Source organism: Octopus bimaculoides, chromosome 5 (genome assembly GCF_046866305.1).
Source record: "Octopus bimaculoides isolate indiv1 chromosome 5, ASM4686630v1, whole genome shotgun sequence".
In the NCBI taxonomy this organism is placed as follows: Eukaryota; Metazoa; Mollusca; class Cephalopoda; order Octopoda; family Octopodidae; genus Octopus; species Octopus bimaculoides.
Window position 1 is genome coordinate 96,204,100 of NC_142932.1, and position 21,969 is coordinate 96,226,068.

The 21,969-nt window shown below is 36.7% G+C and overlaps 1 protein-coding gene and 1 pseudogene across 4 annotated transcripts in view; both read right to left on the reverse strand.

The window, feature by feature from the left end:
• LOC106869180 (nucleobindin-2) overlaps positions 1 to 20,919 on the reverse strand; it is a 66,183-nt gene extending 45,264 nt beyond the window's left edge. For 2 of the 4 annotated variants that reach the window (XM_014914804.3, XM_052968281.2), the window contains exons 1-2: positions 19,401 to 20,919; positions 1,204 to 1,328 (exon numbers count right to left, since the gene is read on the reverse strand). In XM_014914804.3, coding sequence (XP_014770290.2) covers positions 1,204 to 1,317 — 114 coding nt within the window. In that variant the 5' untranslated portion in view covers positions 1,318 to 1,328; positions 19,401 to 20,919. Of the gene's footprint in view, positions 1 to 1,203; positions 1,329 to 18,755; positions 18,884 to 19,400 lie in introns of all 4 variants that reach the window. The other 2 variants (XM_052968282.2, XM_052968283.2) reach the window with 2 other exon arrangements.
• Positions 15,792 to 16,565, reverse strand: LOC149135656 (protein GVQW3-like; annotated as a pseudogene).
• Positions 20,920 to 21,969: the final 1,050 nt, after the last annotated feature.

Here is a 21,969-nt window from a genome sequence, read left to right on the forward strand (position 1 = left end):
GAAGTAGCTCCTGATTTGTTTTTCTCAGAACACTGACCCCATTTCTTCTCCGATGCATAAACAATTAATCTCCACCATGGTGTGCACACACATTGTGACCCCACATGACCTCAAAATAGCCACTGCCAATAAAGTGTAAACATCCGGCACCGAGGCTTTCTATTGCAATAAATGAAAGCGATTTCTATGCGTAGCATGAGATAGTTAAAGCAACAACAGCCTCTGCACTGTGCAAGCTACTGGTAATCAAATCGGTTACTGGTAAGTAATTACAGCTTACTTCATCCATTTCACTAGCAGTAGTAACCAGCATTGCTTCTTCGCTGGACTTCTGTCTCTGAAGCTTGAGCAGCTGCCATTGAAACAGCATTCGTTGTGCAGTGAGTTCTGCATTGGTCTTCGGTTTCTGCAGTGTGAGCAGTCACAGTCACAACAGCATTGGCGATTTGGCGTCTTCTTTGCTGGCCTTCTGTCTCTGAAGCTCGAGCAGCTGCTGTTGAAGCAGCATACGCGGTTCAGTGAAGAAGCCACCAATCTGCTAACGCCATGTCTACAGCTGCTGCAAGAGCTTTTGAAACAAGTCCCCACAGGAAACGTCGCCGAGCCACTAATGTCGCGTGCACTTCAGCCACACATGCTGAGGAGAATGAGGAAGAGCACCATAGACGTCGGACAATGGATGCTGCAAACACTACTGCTGCTTAATCTTCCCAAACATTACAAGACCGTGATAATCGCCTTCAGAGTGATGCCAGACTGCAAGCCCTTACGATAGGTGTTTCTAAACTGTTGGCCTTAAAAGCATTCCACAAGTGTATGGTTCTAATCTGCACTGGGCTGAGGAGTAAGGTGTTGAAATCAGAAAAGCATTGCGTGAATGCGGTAGCCAAGGTAGGGCTCAAAAAATTTTCTCAAGTGTAAAGCCTCATCTTTCCATAGTTGAATGGTAATTTATTAAGACCCATGCAACACCAGGTACTACTGCTAGTATAATCTAAAATTGAAAGTCAAAGTAGAAGCTTCTAGAAAATTAGGTCAGTAACATGGCTTTGGGGACATTTCACATTATTTATAAAAGAAATGCATTTCACAAACCTATTATTCAACTATAAATCTTGGATTTAATGTTCATATAAGGAAATAATACATTCAGAGACAAAAGAAATGTATGTGGGTATACAAATAGAAAAACTATAAACTTACATTGGTATCATTGACTGATGCACCTTCTTTTGGTTTGGTGCCCGGTTTTACTGGTGGACATACTATACCATTGATGACAAAAAGCACCAAACTTACTAATATTGTTATAAACATCACAAGCCTTTCTGAAAAAAAAAAAATGAAAATGTAAAACCTTCACTAACTAAAGTGAAAAACAAAATAAGAACATTAAATTCTAAGAATAATACTCTCAAGTTTTGTGTGAATAAGAGCTTTTATACAGAAGTAGAAAGGGTAAAATTAATGTTGAAATATGAATAGGATAAAAATTCGATTTTCAGCATTTTCCTTGCAAAGTAGGCACTCTTTAACTTTGTGGAGATTTAAACTTAAAATTGCTTTGTATCAGGACTAAAACAATTCAAATAAAAATCATTAGCATTAATGATAATTCTTGTTATAAGCAAGAAGCCACTCCAAAATACAAACTGATTAAAAATTGAATGAGGTGTAAATCTGGTCTTTACTAAATGTGGTGACGATTTGTTTCAGTAAAATCTTGTCATCAAAATTCAAAATGACTAAGAATATACAGGTTTTTAATGAAAAAAAGTATTCACTGATTAAGCAATTTAAAATAAAACCACAGGAAAAATTCCTAAGGATATTTTCTGTATGAAAAACATAGGTGCAGGTAAGAAGCTTGCTTCCCAACTACATGGTTCTGGGTTCAGTCCCATTGCATGGCACCTTGGACAAAAATTTTCTAATAGCCTTGGGCTGACCAAAGCCTTGTGAGTGGATTTGGTTAGACAGAAACTGAAAGAAGCTCGAAATTGTATATATGAATGTATGTATTTGTGTGTCTGTATTTGTCCACCCCACCCCACCATCGCTTGACAACCGATGTTGGTGTATTTACGTCCACATAACTTAGCAGTTCAGCAAAAGAGTTTGGTAAATTAGGTTCTAGGCTTACAAAGAATAAGTCCCAGGGTCGATTTGTTCAACTAAAGGCAGTGCTCCAGCATGGCTACAGTCAAATGACTCAAACAAGTAAGAGAATAAAAGAATACAGTTAAGAATGTGGTGAACAAAAATTGCACCTATTGAACCTATGGTTGCAAAACCCTTTGCTATTATTCAGTAGAAACTCTAATGAAAAATGCTTCTAAACAATATATTTACAAAAATGCATTAATAAATAATTGGGAGTTTAAACAATCACTATGATTCCATCTATTCTTAATACAACATTTAACATATTACTCAAATTTAAAATAATTCTAATACGAAGAACAATCTACAGAATGCAAGACGAGTTTCTGTGAAAGATATTAATACAAAGACAAATAAAGCAATAATTACAAAAATAAAAATCAAATAATATAATAGACAATTAGACAGCTGATAAACTTAGATACAAGCATTATCCCAACATGACATCCCTATTTATACTTGAGGTTAACAGTATTAGTTCAAAAGAAGCAAAGCTGATCCAACATACTATAAACACACCAGGCATCCTGAACTGGTTTCCAGCTTGTAAAGATAAATAATTTAAGCTACTAAACAAATACAGGTCAAATAATTAGAACTTCTTACTTTGATTAGACAATGTAAACAACACTGAAGAGAAAAGGCCATTACTGTTGCTACCTAGATTTTTAGTCTTTTTTTTTTGATTGACAGCTTAATGTTTTGATTTACTTTTATTATGAACAGTACAACTGCCTGCATTTTCACAATATTTTCCAACACAGTGATCTAAACACCTCTTGATCAGGTTAAAACTCATCATAACACATCTTTCTAATAAACTTTTATTTTTTTATTTTTTAGTGCATAGTACATCAACTTTAAATTTTATCTTAATATAACAAGAGACATGTGGAAACAACTTTAAACACATGAAGGAGCCAAAGAAAACAAAATGAGAAAAATCCAAGAAAACTGGAAAAAAAAAAAGAGACAAAAATACAGAAATAGTAAAATAGAAAGGATGTTTCAATCATTGGACTTTGGCCATGCTGGGACACTGACTTGAAGGATTTTAGTCAAACAAATAACCAGTTTTAATTTTTTTTTTTGTTAATCATTCTCTTTTGCTGGAATGCTAACTTACAGGGATGTAACCAGACCAGCATCAGTTGTCAAGCAGTGAAGAAGAGCAAATACAAAGACACACACAAAACATATACAATGGTCTTCCACACAATTTCCATCTAACAAATTCACTCACAAAGCATTAGTTAGTCTGAGTCTATAGTAGAAGATATTTGCCCATGGTACCACACAGTGGGACTGAACCTGAAACCACATGATTGCAACATAAGCTGGGGGAGAGAAAGAGAATGCTGCATTTCTCTCTGTATTTAAAAAAGGTTACATATTTCTGATTTTGGCTATTTATTAATGAAGCTGGTGTTTTTGCTTCAAAATGAGAAATGAAAGAGTATGACAACTATATATAAAAAAAACTGCAACATGTAAGTCCAATATTTCTATTTTGAATAAATTGCTCTATGTATAACACACATTTTCCCTGTTTCTTTCCAATTACAAATATAATGCATTTCCATCCTTCTCCTACAGTTTCAATAAACTCTTTGAAGAAATCTAGTGTGAAGATTCCAATTGAATTGAAATTTTCTAACAGCTAAAACTGATAATGTAATAAACTATATACATATATGTTTTATGAACTGATATCACCATTCTGCTTGATGGACAGCTCTAAATATTTATCTTTATTTATTAGCTCACTATCAGGTAGGTGCAGGCATAACTATGTAGTTAAGAAGTTCACAGTCACATGGTCTTGGATTCAGTCTCTCAACATAAAACATTGGGTAAGTGTCTGCAATACCTTCAAAGTGAATTTGAAAGACAGAAATTGTACAAAGCCCATCTTGTGTACAAGGGTGGGCTGCAAAGTTCATAGGCTGACTAAGAAGGAGTTATACATTAAATTCTACTTTTACTGATGCTAACTGCATTTTTTCTTTCCAGATAAACCCACATTGGATATAGAATTGAGGACTTGGAAAAGTGGCACTGGAAGACATTTTGTGAAAATGAATAAAATTTGGCACCATGGTATTATCAAATATCTGCAGGAAAAGGGGTTGGCCATCGAGGACATTCATGCTATGTGGTTGCTACATTAGGGGCTGATGCTCCAGCTTTATCAATTGTGCAAAAGTGGGCAGGTAGGAGACTATTAAAGATGACCCAAGGTCCGGATGTCCTGCCACAGCCACCACCCAAGAAAACATTGATCGTGTTCACTACATGGTGATGGATGACAGACGTTTAAATGTTGATCACATATGCTGTAGGGATCTCCCATGAACAAGTTGAGAATATTTTGCATGACGAACTTATGTCGAAGATTTCCACAACTTTTGATACCTGATCACAAGCACACCAGGGTGGTTATGTCACAGGTGAACTTGGTACTTTTTTAAGCAAATCCAGCCAGTTTCCTTGAATGTTTTCTCATCCAAGAAGAATGTTGGATTCACCACTTTGAGCCAGAGACCAAACTCAGTCCATGAAGTGGAAACACCTGTCTTCTCTCCAACCAAATAAGGTCAAGATGATATCATTGGCAGGGAAGGTGATGGCCTCCATCTTAGGAGATGCAAAGGGCATCGTGTTCATTGACTACTTTCAGAAAGGCCATACTATCACTGGAGAATACTATGCCAACTTGCTGAGGCATCTGTGAAAGGCAATCAAGTCAAAACAGCCTGGGAAATTGATGAAGGGGGTTCTGCTTCACCAGAACAATGCTCCTGCACACAAGTCTGTGGCTGCAGTGGCTGCTGTGCACAATTGTGACTTTGGTTGATCACCTTCCATATTCTCCTGATTTGGCACCATCTGACTATTTTCTGTTCACCAACATGAAAAAACACTTGGCTGAGAAGCAGTATCAGACCAATGATGAGGTCATATCTGCTGTTGAGGACTTTTTTGAGAGTCAGGATGAGAGCTTCTATACCATGGGAACCCATCCACTGCAACACTGATGGAGGAAGTGTATAGACTGTAGGGGTGACTATGTCAAAATATAAAACACATTTGATCAAGTTCAGTCATTGTATCGTGGTCAGCTTATGAACTCTGTAGCCCACCCTTGTATATGTATGTGCATGTAAATGTGTGTGATTGTTCATATTTGCACATCTCAGAAATTGTTAAGCTACAAGCAGTGATGTATTATAATTTCTGTCAACAAAATGTCAACTGACTGCAGTTTAGAAAACTAGAGCAATAAAAAATCCCTTACTTGTAAAATAAGTAAGGGTTAGCAACATAAATATATACACTTAACCCATGCTAACAGACATAAGAAAAAAATGAATACTTCTTTTTATCCCAGTCTTTCTTAGTTCTTTCCACATTGCATCTATCTTCTTTCCTCTTTGCGTAAAAACAGTTAAATGAATGCAATTTTATGCCCTACCCAGTAAATTTTAAAAAGTCATTTCAAGAAGTGACATCACGAAATATATATTTTAAGAAAGCTCCATACACACACGTTTACACACACTAAAAAGAAATGTGCAAATCATCAGGATTTTTTTTAAATATACAATAATAGAAAAAGACTTTTCCCAAGAAGTAAATAGAAAATTATAAAATAATAAAACTCAAGAATTATTTTTAATGAGATCTTTCAATATTTAGTATAAAACAAAGAAATCTGATACCTTCCACAATTCAATACACCATTAAAAGATCAAATTATTTATTCTGTCCCATTTAATCAACTTCTGTTAGTTTTTAAAACAAACAAGCTCTGATTCATTAAAAAAATATTGCTCATTTTTTTCTATTGTTGTTAAAAACAGTTCAGCAGTTTTTAGCATTTAATGGAGTTGTTTGTTAGTACTAATCACTACTAAAGAAAACCTGTGTGTTAACAATAGTTAATTGAATGCTTGAAAGTAAAGTCATGAATCCAACTGGCCAAATATAGATCTATCTTCTTACAACTGACATACTAAAACACTTCTTCCACTAAAGCCAATCTTTCAGTATATTTTTTATGGTCATATAGAAACTAAGCAAGAGAGAAAGAAAGAGTATAACCAGCAACACTACTTACACATTTATTATATTTAGTAAGGTTTTAAATACCTAAATATAGGCAAAGCATAAAAAGTTTAGCCCGAATTGTTTAGTTAATGTATGTCATAGTTTATATTTTCCTCAATTTAAATTAGTTTTTTTTTTTTTTTTTAAATACAGAATTAACACCACAAGCTACTTGACAACAGAATATAGTTTTTGTCCTGTTCAAAGTTGTCTAAAATGTCCCTATTAAATACAATCTATTTACAGTTTCTGGGTATAAAAGCTTTTAAAAATATTAAATTTTCCTATTCCAACAAATATAGAGTTAAACACTAGCCCCATGAAGCTCATAAAAACATTTAATTAAAAACAAAGAACATTCACAACTATATATTATAATTTCTGATAAATAAGAAAGACATTTTTAAAACTAAAACTAGACAGAAAGTGAAAATATATATAATTATGTTGAACAAATGAAAATAAGCCATTTTATTTTTTGTACTTATCAAGTCTTAAGGAAGAAGCACTACCCATGACCTTTGGAGGATCTCCAGGACAGTGATCTTGATACAATTAATGTGGAAGGGTTGCATGATCCAGTGGGAAAGGGTTGCATGAATGTGTGTGCCAAATGAGCAAAACACAAAAATAAAATTTCTAAGTGAAATTAAATTATAAAATATTTTTTATAACTTATTTTCACTTTAAATAAATACAAAAGCTTTAATAAATGTTAACCTCTTGCACACAAAAAATTACAATCTCATTATCAAAAAGTGCCATAAAATGTTCTCTTTCCTTTGCATCCAGCATGAGCATAAATTCTTTTGAGATTCCAGCATTGCAGATGTCAAACAAATATACAAATAGAGAAAAATTGGCACACTTTTTTCCTTCCAGACCTAATTGAAGCATAACATTGTTCTGTGTGATCTGGAACATTGTCTTCATCTACCTCATTTGATGATGAAAGAAAGTTAAGAAAAAACTTCATCAATGTATAAATATTCTATTTGCAACTGGATTTCACTCATTATTAAGGGTCACTTGTGCTTAGGCACATATGATGAAGTGGACACTTGAGCATCAGTTGATGATTGTCATATCCATTAAAAAGATGGAGATCAAAATGAACTGAAAGAAAATTTCAGAGGGCCAAAGTTCTGGTGAGAAAGGACTGGGTTTAATGGTTAGTACAGATCTCCTAGAAACAGATGCCATTAAAGTAATGATAGAAAAGACTGAGAGAAGAGACAACATCCCTGTGGACCAGAGGCTGGAGTATGTCCATTAATGACTGAATTATAATTAGTCAAATGGGTCTTTTCTGAATGTGGTTCAGGGTGCTTGTTTGTGTAGTTGTTGCAATGTTCTAGATGTGGGAGCAGTACTTTACTGTACCGGAGTCTTGTAAAGTGTCAGCAGCTGTTAGGGTTGACTTTGAAATGCAGTCTTAGCTATACTAAGGGTGTGCTTTCACCAGGAGAAATCCTCAGAGCAGTTAGGCCCAGCATTTGGAGCGACTGTGAAGGCTCTAGCTGAGTACCATTCATGTTCAGTAAGAATGTAGTGCAGTGGTATTTTCTTGATATGAATAGTGCTTGAGTTTTTTTATGTTCATCATCATCATCATCATCGTTTAACGTCCGCTTTCCATGCTAGCATGGGTTGGACGATTTGACTGAGGACTGGTGAAACCGGATGGCAACACCAGGCTCCAGTCTGATTTGGCAGAGTTTCTACAGCTGGATGCCCTTCCTAACGCCAACCACTCAGAGAGTGTAGTGGGTGCTTTTACGTGTCACCCGCACGAAAACGGCCACGCTCGAAATGGTGTCTTTTATGTGCCACCCGCACAAGCCAGTCCAGGGGCACTGGCAACGATCTCGCTCGAAAATCCTACAGGAGCCAGTCAGGCGGTACTGGCAACGGCCACGCTCAAAATGGTGCATCTCATGTGCCACCCGCACAAGAACCAGTCCAGGGGCACTGGCAACGATCTTACTTGGCTTGCCGGGTCTTCTCACGCACAGCCCATTTCCAAAGGTCTCGGTCCGTAGTCATCGCCTCGGTGAGGCCCAATGTACGAAGGTCTTGCCTCACCACCTCAGCCCAGGTCTTCCTGGGCCTACCTCTTCCACGGGTTCCCTCAACTGTTAGGGTGTGGCACTTTTTCACGCAGCTATCCTCCTCCATTCTCACCACATGTCCATACCAGCGCAATCGTCTCTCTTGCACGCCACAACTGATGCTTCTAATGTTCAGCTTTTCTCTCAAGATACTTACACTCTGACGGGTATTCACATTGACATTACACATCCAACGGAGCATACTGGCTTCATTCCTTGCGAGCTTACGTATGTCCTCAGCAGTTACAGCCCATGTTTCACTGCCATGTAGCATGGTTGTTCGTACGCATGCGTCATACAGTCTGCCTTTTACTCTGAGTGAGAGTCCCTTTGTCGCCAGCAGGGGTAAGAGCTCTCTAAACTTTGCCCAGGCTATTCTTATTCTAGCAGCTACACTTTCAGCGCACCCACCCCCACTACTAACTTGGTCGCCCAGATAGCGGAAGCTATCGACTACCTCTAGTTTTTCACCCTGGAATGAGATAGAAGTTGTTTCCTGTTTGTTTGCAGTCTTTATTGCACCTGAACATCTGCCACAAACAAAAACTAACTTGCTAGTTAACCTGCCTTTGATGTTGCTGCACCTCTTATGTGTCCATAGCTTGCACCGGGTACATCTTATAGAGTTACTACCTACTCCTTTTCTACATACTGAGCAGGGCCATCTACCTGAAGGGGTTTGTGTTTTATCTACCTTCCTACTTATTAGGATTTTGGTTTTAGCTAGGTTGACTCTAAGGCCCTTCAATTCTAGACCTTGCTTCCACACCTGAAACTTCTCCTCTAGTTCTGATAGTGACTCCGCAATTAGGGCAAGGTCATCAGCATAGAGGAGCTCCCAGGGGCAACCTGTCTTGAACTCCTCTGTGATTGCCTGGAGGACTATGGTAAATAATAGGGGGCTGAGGACGGAACCTTGGTGGACCCCTACCTCTACCCGGAATTCATTGCTGTACTCATTTCCAACCCTCACCTTACTGGCCGCATCTCTGTACATGGCTCGCACAGCTCTCACTAGCCATTCTTCTATCCCAAGTTTCCTCATTGACCACCAGATAAGGGATCGGGGGACCCTGTCAAAGGCTTTCTCCATGTCAACGAAAGCCAGGTACAGAGGTTTATCCTTGGCTAGGTATTTCTCTTGCAACTGTCTCACTAGAAATAAGGCATCAGTAGTGCTTTTACCTGGCACGAACCCAAACTGCATCTCATCTAAATTGATTCGCTCCCTAATTAGTTGGGCTATGACCCTCTCTGTAACTTTCATAACCTGATCTAACAGCTTGATGCCTCTGTAATTATTTGTATATATGTTGTTAAAAGAAATAAAGTTAGTCTAGCCCCACTGAAGGACACACTTAAGGCATCCATTTATGGAAACAATGCAGGTTTGGCACATGGTGTGTCAGCTGCATATGGATGATGCATAGTTATGGAAATTAAGGAGGAATGAAGGGTCATGTACAGAACAAAGAGAATGAAAGACAAAAGCAAACCACCAGGGAACACCAGAGTTAACTGAAAGTGGAGCAAAAAGAATTCCATCAACACAGGACATGATAAAGTAGCTACTGATGCAAAAGATGAGATAGATAAAGCCAGTAGGTGGACAGTTTTGATAGAAGATTTGTATGTTAGACACAGTAGAAGTCCTTGCTGATGTCTAGGGCAACAACATTTAATTCACCAAAACTCTTTGACAGCTCGCTGGCAAGTAACATCAGAGAGTAGGGAATAGTGAATCAGGTTCTGCAGAAACCATACTGGTGGTCACTGAGGAGAGAGAATGAGAGCAGTTGAAGGAGTTGGAGGATGTCATTGTTAATAGCTGCCTCCATTTACTCAAACATGTTAGAGGTGAAAGTAATAGGACAATAGTTGGCTAGATAAGAGGGATTGCCTTTCTTTGGAACAGGATACACTGAAATATGCTGCTAAATATCAAGCTATGTCTCTATTTCCTCAAGGAAAAAAAAAATCAATAAAACAAATTTTCATAACATTTGTTTTATTTAAAATGTCAAGGATAGGAAAATTTGAATTGAAAGTCACAAATGTATGGTAATGCTGATGTGTAGCTTTATGGTTGCACAATCAAAACAGGTTCGAACAGACTGGCATTAACTCCCCCGCCTACTTTTCTTTAAACATACATATAAAGCAATCCACCAATAAATTACTTTATTATTACGAGTGAAAAACATTACCTACACTAACAATAGGTTTAGTAATTATCATAGTTTTCTGAATGTGGGGGAGAAATGGTGATTACACTATACTTTATTTATCATGTACTTTGTGAACAGTAACATGATTGATTATAGGTTTCCAAAGGGCCAACCACTCGTTCATTATACTTCTGGATAGTGAAAGTGACAAAAGAGTGACTTAATAAATAGTACAAGATACCTTGGAACAAACACACAGGTTTATTGGTTTTCTCACTGATGCGTACATCTTCACTAATCAGCAAAGGATATGTCTTTTATCTTTTACTTGTTTCAGTCATTAGACTGTGGCCATGCTGGGGAACCAGTACTTATTTTTATTCTAAGCCTGGTACTTGTTCTATAAGTTACTTATTGCCAAATTGTTAAGTTACGGTGGACGTAAACACACCGACACCAGTTATCAAGTGGTGGGGGGGACATACACAGACACAAAGACAAACACACACACACAGATATGTATGATGGTAAGTCAAAAATGATCCGTACTTTTGCCATAACATATCTTTGTTATTGTCATACTGCCTTCTGTACATGCGTGCTTATAGTTGGTACTGTTGTGCTCACATGATCAAAGTTTGAGCCTGATCGCACCATTTTTCTTTCTGGCTTTACGGTGTAAGTATGGCTATTCCGCTTGCAATGTGCACCAAAGAAGAACAAAGAGCAGTGATCTGATTTCTCTGGTTGAAAGGTGTGTCAGGTGCTGAAATTCATTGGAGGCTTTTAACACAATATAGGGACAGTGCACTACCGTGTAGAAGTGTGTATGAGTGGATTGAGAAGTTTAAAAATGGCTGGACAAGCATGATACATGAAGAGGGAGCAGGGTTTTTACCATTGATATTTAATGCTCATTGTTACATAGCTGGACATTTTTTCGATTATCTGTCCCATGTAAGTTGGAATTTCTCCCATTTGATCAGGATCTTTTGTTGCTTCATTGACTTTAGAACATTTTCCATGTTATTCATACTGGCTTTCAATTCACACGCGTGCATGCACATACATACACACACACGTGTGCATAATTCTTTTATAAAATCTTCTGAACTTTCAAAATATTAGTCCAAATGACTGAAATGTGCATTATGGAAGAGCTTTTGATAAATAGCTTTAAAAAAAAAAAAAAAAAGACTTTGCAATGCAGTCAACTCATAGGTTGGGTTCCATGAACTCTCATGACAAGGGAACTGGTAGTTAGGCTAACTTTATGGAAAACCCTAGTTCTGAGCAAATTAGATTACTGATTACAGCTTTAATCTCCTAGTTCATCCAGTCTCATAGAAGAAATTGAAGGGTTACAAGGAACATTCACCAGTAAATACACTGAGAACATCTGAAAGTGCTGTACCTATGCTAGAAACGTTATTATTAGTAATAGTGATAGTAGTGGTAGTATGGTGGCAAATTCACTAGCATGCCAGACAAAAAGTTTCATGACATTTCTTCCAGCTTTATGTTCTGAGTTCAAATAGCACTTAGGTTGACTTAGCCTTTCATCCTTATAGGATCAATAGAATAAGTATCAGTTCAGCATATAATAAATTAGTCACTATCTACCAAAATATCAGGCCTTGTCCCTATAATAGAAAGGATTATTATTATTATTATTATTATTATTATTATTATTATTATTAAGGTGGCACGCTGGCAGAATCATTAGCACACTGGGCAAAATGCTTAGCAGTGTTTCATCTGCTGCTATGTTCTGAATTCAAATTCCACCAAGGTTGACTTTACTTTTCATCCTTTTGGGGTCAATGTAATCAACTATCCCCCTCCCCCAAATTTGAGGCCTTGTGCTTATAATAGAAAGGATTATTATTATCATCATTATTTGGAATTTTTTCTAAAGGACCACTGAAGAGGATAACTTTTAGGGCATTTTAACAGGTTTCACTGTAAAAATAATTTGCCATGCAGAATTTATAAATTTGTGTGTTCAAACTAAACTATGCAAGCTCTCTTTTTATATATACAATGGGGAAAATTTAGAAACATGCTGAATACAGAGTATGATCTTAGTTTACACTAAAGCTCAATTACACCAAACATTTAGTGAAAGAAAAGCAATCATATCCAAACCATTAGGAACTAGTTTGGTTTAATTTATCAATTCCTTTCCCTGTTTCAATTTTCACTACTAATCTTTGAAAACTTTAATTTATACTAAAGATATTTTTCAGTGGCACATAAAAAATATATTTCCTTTTTGAAAGTAACAGGCACAGTGAATAAAGTACGAGGGGTTTTTATTAAGCTGAAATCACATTCTTATGAACCTGAAGAAAACAACAGGACATTAATCCACTGGCCTCTACATTGAGACATAATTTCCAATGCTAGTAAAAAAATTTTTTAAAAAACAAGGTTATGGAACCTAACATATATGGCTTCATAAGTTAATAATTATGAATCCAGTAATGCAGAGCATGACAATGAATGTCTATTTTGTTTTGCTGTTTCTTTCTGTTTATATTTGATATATATTTCTATTATTAATGGTTAGCATTGGTAGTTTTGGGGGGGGTTTTTTAGTTTATCTGCAGTTTTTTTTCTGCTAAACTGCAGGCAATCCTTTTGGACCATTGACAAAATGATCTGTACCGTTTTTCCTTTCACTTCTCAACCAGTAGCTTTGTAAGCAATACTCCTTTCAACAAAACTACCATATTTGTTGCCCTTTTTACATCCAACTCCACATACACGTAATGCTCTTCCAAAATTTTCTCTTCTACCAGGCTCACTACCATGTACACCAGGAGTCACCAAACTATGGTCCATAGGCTGGATTCAGCCTGCAAGGTCAGTTCATCTAGTCCTCTGCTGCACTGTACCTTCAGTGTAAGTACCTGCAATGAGAGTTCATTTGCCTCTGGAACAACTTAGGTCTGTGAGCAAACATTTTCAAAAATGATGACTGTAAAGTCAGCACATCGAATGAGGTGTTGACTGATGAACATTTGAAAGCAATTCTCTTGGTTGGATGCAGCAATTCCAGAGCAAATATAGATTATATCTAAAAGCTAGACACCAGTTTCACAAATCCTCACTAACCTTTTTTGCTGCTTAGTTTGTGAGATTTGGATATGTGCACACTGGGTGTGATATAACCATCTTATTGCTAACATCAACTTCTTTGAAAGCTTTTTGGTTGATTTTAGTTTTTGTATGTTCACTGTATTGTATTGAACAAAATGGTTATGTGGCCTGTACTCATCAGTCTCTGTTATTGCTGTGAAATAGCTTGCTGACCCCTGATGTATTCACACACACCAAATGTAAAAGCACCCCAAATTGGTTCAAATCATTTGGTCTTGACAGTATCTCTATTATCCTCAAATAATGCACCCCAGAACTAACATCTCTTCTCGAAAAGCTCTTCAGTTTCTTTCTCTATATATAGATCTTTGGAAATACGTCATAGTGCATTCCATTCTAGGAAGGATAACTGCTCTCACTCCTACACTACCAACATCTCAAAGGTAATGAAGTAGTCATTAACAACCACATTCTCAAACAACTTGAATTTTTTACTTTCTTTAATGAATGAAGTAGACCCAGGAAGATGTGGGATGAGGTGGTAAAATATGATCTTTGGATGCTGAGCCTCACAGAGGCAATGACAAGTGACAAAGACTGTTGGTGATTTACTGTGTTTGAGAAGACACATCAAACTAAGTGAAACAGAAGTTGTGGCCAGTGTCAGTGACATGTAAAAGGCACCTGGTACACTTTGTGGAGTAGTTAGCATTAGGAAGGGCATCCAGCCATAGAAACCTAGCCAAAACGGACCAGAGCCTGGTGCAGCTCTCTGGGTTATCAGTTCCACTCAAACCATCTAACCCATGCCAGTATAGTAAACACACATTAAATGATTATCACAAATGACTGCAAAAATAGCTGCCAGATCTACTGTAAACCAGTTTCATGTAAATCACCAACAGACCCTAGCTCTCAAGAAATTTGTTGATATCAATGTTGCATTTGGTATCAGATCTAGCTAAACTAACTATATATCGGCTCTGTCAATGTCTTTTGCATTGGTGGCTTCCTATCAAATCACATAACCATGTGTGTTTACTGATGGAGTACTCACTAACCCACACTATCAATTTCATTATATGCTAATTTTTGGCTTTGTTGTCACACTCACTCTTCCACCTGTACAAAAAATGACGTACTTGCTATCACCTCAAATAACTTCCGGTGATATACAGATGATACCACTCTTCGTTCACTCCTACACAATCTTCCACTTCAAACTTTAACCACATGCAACCTAGAAACTTCATGCCAGGGCTGCACTAATTTTCTGAATATAAATCTCAAAACATTTTCCAATGGAATCATGTCAATCTTGCTTCCCTCATCAGCACAAAAACACAGTTACTATACACTCCTAAATACATGAAATGACCCTCAAAGTTGCTACAAATGCTACACCTCACCATTACTCATGATCTCCTCTGGTGATCTCACATCCTCCTCATAGCAAAAGCTACATCCTGAAAGTTAACCTTTCTCTTCAGGGCTAGAAAATTCCTTAGCTTCCAATATTACTAACCACCCACAATGAAATGAAACATTGTGCTAATATCTGGGATTGTGCTGCTATCATATACAGACAACTTAGACTAAATGTAGCAAAAATAAAAAACCACCTAATAGATTGGCATGGAGTCACTCACCAACAGGCTCCAACAGATGTATAAGGGGCGTCCATTAAAGATTTCCCCTGACCCACCTCCCAAGGACTGGGATAAATGAAACTTGGCATGACTATTAGTCCTTCTCTACATAGCTACCACCAATGGTGACATACTTCTCCCATCACTTAATGCAGCTGTGAAGACCCCCCTGTCTGTAGGAGTTGGTAGGTTGCATTTGAAGCCAAGACTTTACCTCAGAAAATAAGTTCATCATCATCTGAAAAGTGCTTCCCCTTCAAAAAAAGACTTCATGGTTGAAAAGAAGTGGAAGTCAGATGATGCAAGATCAGGAGAGTAAGTGGGATGAGGAAGGATTTCATAGCCACAGAAGAGTGTTTTCATCTGGGCAACATGCACATTGTGAACTGAAGCATTGTCTTGGAGGTGGCAGATTTCTTTGGTCAGCATGCCACACCTCTCTGCTGTGATGGCATCCCACAATTTCTGCTGCAGAGAAGCATAATATGCCCCATTGCCATAAAATCAATCATCACTTCTCCACACTGGTACCAAAAGACTGAGTATTACCTTGCCTGCTGAGGGTTGGACATGAGCCTTCTTTGGAGGTGGTGAATTATCATGCTTCCATTACTTCAACTGGACTTTAGTTTCAGGATCATAGTGATAGACCCATGTTTCATCCTGTGTGATAAGTCTTCCAAAAAAGCCCTCCTTGTTTTCTTGGCACATTGCCAAAAGAGCCTGAGAGTAACTGAATTGTTCCTGCTTCTGAAAAGAAGTGAGCATCCGGGAAATTCATCATGCAGACAATTTTCACATGTGCAACTGGTCATGCATGAATTTTTTCCACAGACCCTACACTTATCTTCATTTCTTGGGCTAGTTGCTGAATAGTTATGCGGTGATCCTCCAAAATGGTGAATTTCACTTTATGGATAGTATTATCATCAATGGCGGAATGTGGTTGTCCAGGTATAGGAGCAGTTTCCACTGATGTCCAACCACATTTGAACTGGCAATGCCAGAGTTTGACTATGTCATATGATGGTGCATTGTCACCATAAACTAGCTTCATCTCATCGAAAGTCTCTTTTGGTGTACAACCTTTCAAGTATAAGAACCTGATCACTGATCTGCATTCAACTGCCTCCATTATAAACACCTTAGTACACTTCAGCAGCCCTAAAAGACAAACGAATACAAGTGGAAAGCTGCAATTTACAATGTGACATGTAGAGACATGTATGATTATACCTGTACAAGTTCTGTTTCCTGCAACAACAGGAAGAGGGTCAGGAGAAATCTTTAATAAACATCCCGTGTATTTTTCCTAACACCCAACTGCACCTTGGAGTTACCTGGTCTCATGCTAACCTAACTTCTCTTTTCTCCATCATCACCCATATTATCTCCACTACCCCTCCCAGGCCTTCCTACCAAGAAGATCATTCCTCTGGAATTCCCATCTTACTCATGTTTTCCTCAAACCAGCAACTTGCAATTGCTCAACAACTACACTGATCTCATCAACCTTGGAGAACAGACTAAGACCATGAGCACAGTCTCTTCCTCCAGACCAAACCATTAAGAAAACAGTAAATATATCTGCATGATTTTTTTTTTCTTTACTGACTGACCACAAAACACTTCAATATATTCCCTGGATACTAATCCTATATTTCCTAATCCTTACCAATTCAAATTACCTTTGCACTTAACTACATCTGAAATAGAATTAAAATAAAAGGAAGATTTGAAATTTTCAAAAATAGGTGAACTTTATTATATGTTTATTTTTCTTCTTTGTAATCAGAAGATTCAGAGTCATCAACATTAATTTAATTTTAGGCCCAAATCCAGTCAGAGAAGTGTTGATGTCTGTAAGTCATACTGATGATACAAGCAATGAAAAATGTATCATTGAGCATTGATATTGCAAAAACTAGAATGCTTGTCAGAGACATTGAAACATTTCTTTGGGATTCTTTTTAAGACAATGAATTTTAGTCTAATTAAGCATATGACTTTTTACTCAATCATATCATATCAGGATCATATAGCAAAATTTCAGTTATTTCAGTTTATAGGAGCTTTGAAATTCATATGTGAGAGGTGATACAAACTTAGAGAATGCATCATTTACCAATACCTAGCTTTTAAAACATTTTCTGTACAATACAAGACTGGATTTCTGTAGTATCTTCTTAATGCCTACAATTTGTTTTACAGAATCAACCATTAACCCTTTAGCATTTAAACTGGCTATATCCAGCCCAAATATTCTACTTCTTTTATGTTCAAACTTGTCAGATCTGGCCTTTCACAGCCACCCTACAATGTCATTCTAAAATTGAACAATCACATCATCAAAATCTGAAATCCTAGGAGATAAGGCCTAATTTAATTCAAACCATGGAAATAATTAAGAATTACATTTGACAGGGTAATCTGAATGCTAAAGTATAAAATTGGAAGAAAGAATAAAAACTTTTACAAAAATGCCAAGTCGTTTTGCCCTTCAGTAATAATGTACACATAAAGCAGTCACTCATTATTATATTGAGAACTAACTACAGGAATAAGAATTACGAATTATTTCCTTTTCTCTCTTTTCCAAAAAAATTAAACCAGACAACACTGTAGATACTCTGATTAGTTTGATTGACAGAGCAACCGTTGATAGCAAACTATCTGCCAGTTCATTATCGAAATATTTTGCTATCTCTGCAGCTCACTAAGTTAAATATTGCAGTGGTAGTGATAGAGCCCTATAGTAAGTTCACCACTTCATGTTTTTAATTTAGATATCTGAATATAAATTAACAAGTGGGCGCCGTTCCTTTCAGAACTGACACCTGTTTTCAACAAAGCAGACAACGGTGAGCTGTACTTTACAGGTTTATCACAAATTTGAAATTTTGATATTGTGGTTAGTAGTCTCGAACCTTACACGATGTTATTGTGTCTAAAAGGTAAACATGGAATTAATCGCTTTCTAATGTTTGCTTTGTTTTCTACTTAGTAATTTATTTTAATCATGGAAAGAACATTTTCAAACTTTGGCTGCACTTTTTACTACCAGAGTAAATTTTCCAAACACATTCAAATGCTAATTTTGTCTCTTTCATATAAAATGAAAAAAAAAAAAAAACCTAATAATATAGAATTACTCAAAGGTTCTGTTACTGTGTCTTGCAGTAATAAATTTTTCGAAATGACGAAAGTGAAAGTTCAAATAAATATAAAATTCTAACTCCTTTAAAATTATTCAAATTACTAACAACTTGGTCATCTTTTTAAATTAAAAAAAAAAAAGGAGGGAGATTTTATATGAAATGAACCTATATTGAAGGAGCACGATTTTAGACTGTAGTAAATTTATCTTGAGAAAGCAATCGTTTAACAGAAACAAAGCCAGATATTACAGTTTTACCATATGTTATGAAAATAAAATGGGTGATACGCACGAAAAGGATGTTGAAATGGAATAAAATAGGATAAACAAATCGTTATCTTATTTTCCAACCTAAAACATTTTCTGTGGTCGTCTTTACAGTGAATTGAAGACAGCAGGAAGACTTTCTTAAGACATTTCCTAAAACGTAATTAAACATTCATAAAATGTTTAAAAAAAACATTCGTTTTTTGTTGTTGATATTTTCAGAGGGAAGAAAGCCAGAATAAGTACGAGAGGTCATCCTTTCCTAGTTTTTACTTTGTTTTTGTTTTTTATTGAAATCGTTATCCAGTTGCTAACATTGTAAACATATGAACAAAGTTGATACAAAAAAGAAAAATATATTCGACACGGTAAACGATAGCTTAAGTCCCAGATTATATCTCTGGAATTTGACAATGTCTCACATGTGATTTATGCCTAACATAATTTCAGATGCCAAAAAAAAGAAATGGAATCATTTATATTTACAATTTAAGTGACCAGCAGGATATAAGGAGGCGTGATCCGATAAACAAGAAAACGTAAAAAGGATTCGGCTTAAATAATATTAGTTGAGAATTCGATAATTACTGTAAACGTTTATTAATTAAAAATAAAATAATGAAAAAATTCTTCAAAAGTATGAGTTTTAAAAAGAAGTGTACAAACTAACCTTCACAGTTGGGAGCTCCCGTTTGAAGATAAATGACAAACTGCCGCGTGGAACTTCTTTGATGTTACCTCTACTTCGCAGGCGAAAAACTGACACTACGCCTTTTCTGATTGGCTGACATCATTCCCAGCTGATGAAGTTCATATTTTTATATAAATAACATACCTAGGATAGTACATTGCCATACATTTATTACATTACTCGTATTTTAATAGATTTTTTTTTGTTAGGTAACTACACAGTGGTGTGGTGGGTATATACGAAAAGCAGGCAGGATGAAATCAAATTCACTTACATACACGAAAACATGGAACCAAATTAAATATACACACACATATATATATTTGTGTGTATCTGTGCTGCACATATATATATATATATATGTGTGTGTGTGTGTGTGTGTGTGTGTATGTATGTGTGTGTGTGTGTATCGTTTGTAGAAAACAAATCCGGAGAAGAAGCAGGCTCTAAGATGTAGATAGATAGATAGATAGATCGGGGACTAATGCAGTTTCGCAACTCTCCTTGAAAAATGCATTTTTTTGAAAAAAAAATTTCTGATTCCTACGTTTTAGATGTCGGAGATTACGAATATACAAAAGAAAAATTTTAATTTAACCCCTCCCCCCAATTTAAATTTTTGGTCTAAAGAGATCGTAGTGAATTGACGAACATATGCAAATCGAAATTAAATACATACAAAAACATTAAAGTGAAAAGAATTTGCGATTTGCATTTTACTTGTGTTTGGCTTAAATAATCGTAAATAATAATTTAAAGTAATTTAAATATACACCATTTTATGAGAAACGATGTTTAATAATTAATGTTATAATTTTAATAAGGGGCTCAAATTTCATCCCTCCCCCAATTTTAAATTTTGAACTTTTTCATCCATTTATTTATTTGTCTGTCTAACTATTTATCCCTGTCCGTTTATTCATAAAATATATGTCAACTAAATGTGGCGGTCCTATAGAAGACGGTGTTACCGTTGTTTTTAGCCCCAGGATGACATTCATATCTATCTATCTCTTTATACACATATCTATATGCTTATTGAATTTAAAATTTTGAAAACATGGTTTCTGGCATATTTGGAATTTCCGTCATCTAAAATATAGGGAAAAAAAAATTCGTAAAAGTTCAAAATTTTTAATGGGAGTGTGAGGATGGGTGGGGGGATTTTAAAAAAAAAATCTTTTTCATACTCGTAATCTCCGACATCTAAAACATAGGAATCAAAAAAAAAATTTTTTTTTCATGCATTTTTCAAGGAGAGGTGCAAAACAGTTTGATTCAGAATCCTTGGTACTCTGAGTTTCAAGCTCATGGCTAGTTTTCAGCCATAACAATAAATGTATTGAGTGTCCTTCTTTCGTTAGTCTACTCACTTGTGTATATATATGTATGCATGTATACACACACACACACACACACACATTAGGCATAGATATATATGTGTTTATGCGTGTATGTTTGTACAGATGTATATAGAGAGAGCAGCGCAGATCTGGCTGTGTGGTAAGAAGTTTGCTTCCGCACATGCATCAGTTTATTCACTGTGTTGATTTTTGATGAGTCAGAATTTTTTGTACTGCTTGGCAGCGGTTTGTCAGTGAGTGTTATACCGGTAGAAAAAATGTATTCAGACCTTAGCAAGTATGAGCTCTCCTCAGCAGAGGAGGAGCTCGTTAAGGTGGTAAATAGAATGGACAAGCATTTGGAAAGAGTAAAGAGTTTGCAGAGGTGAAGAAAAGAGAGGTGGACCTAGCCGGACTGAAGGAGCTGAGTAAGATGACACAGAAGGTGGGTGGTGATGTAAAGTTATTACCTTCGAAAAGGGTTATGGAAAATATGGTAAACAAGACCATTACCTACAAGGTGTACTCAGTAGAGAGTAGGCAGATGGAGATGGAAAAAGTAGAAAAAGCATTGAAGGGGCTCTCGAAGGAAGTGACATACATAGCGAAAGGAAATGGATATGGGACAGTGGTTGTCCAGTATAGGACAGTGAAGGAGGCTAAGAGGCTGGCGAGTGCAACTATAAAAAACAGAGGAAGTGGTACTTCTACCCACGTACCTTGGAAGAAAGACTTCTAAGATGAGGGTAGAAGGAATTCCACCTGATATAGAAGTGACTTGGGTTGCGGCAGTCGTCCTTGTTGGAAGTGAGGAGGGGGTGGCTATCCACCAAGCCACGGAAACGGAGGACGGAGGATGGAGAGGAAAAACACTGGACCTCATTATACAGGCAGAGGAGAGGTAATTGGAGAGTTTGGCAGAGACAGTGACATTGGGAGAGATTGTGCTAGGAGTGTGGGTGGAGGGTAGAATCCCACGTTTTAAATGTGGCCAAAAGGGTCACATTAGAGTGCACTGCCCTCTACAGAGGAAAACAACAGAAGAAGCAGTGGTGGAGACGAAGGAGAAAAAGGAAAAAGTACAGATAGAAGGAAGGAACAAGGAGGATGAATGAACAGTGACAGAGAATAAAAGGAAAAAGAGAAAGAAGAGGAAGAACAGTCAGTGTGATGTGGGACCCCAGACCAACTCCATCCAACCCAAG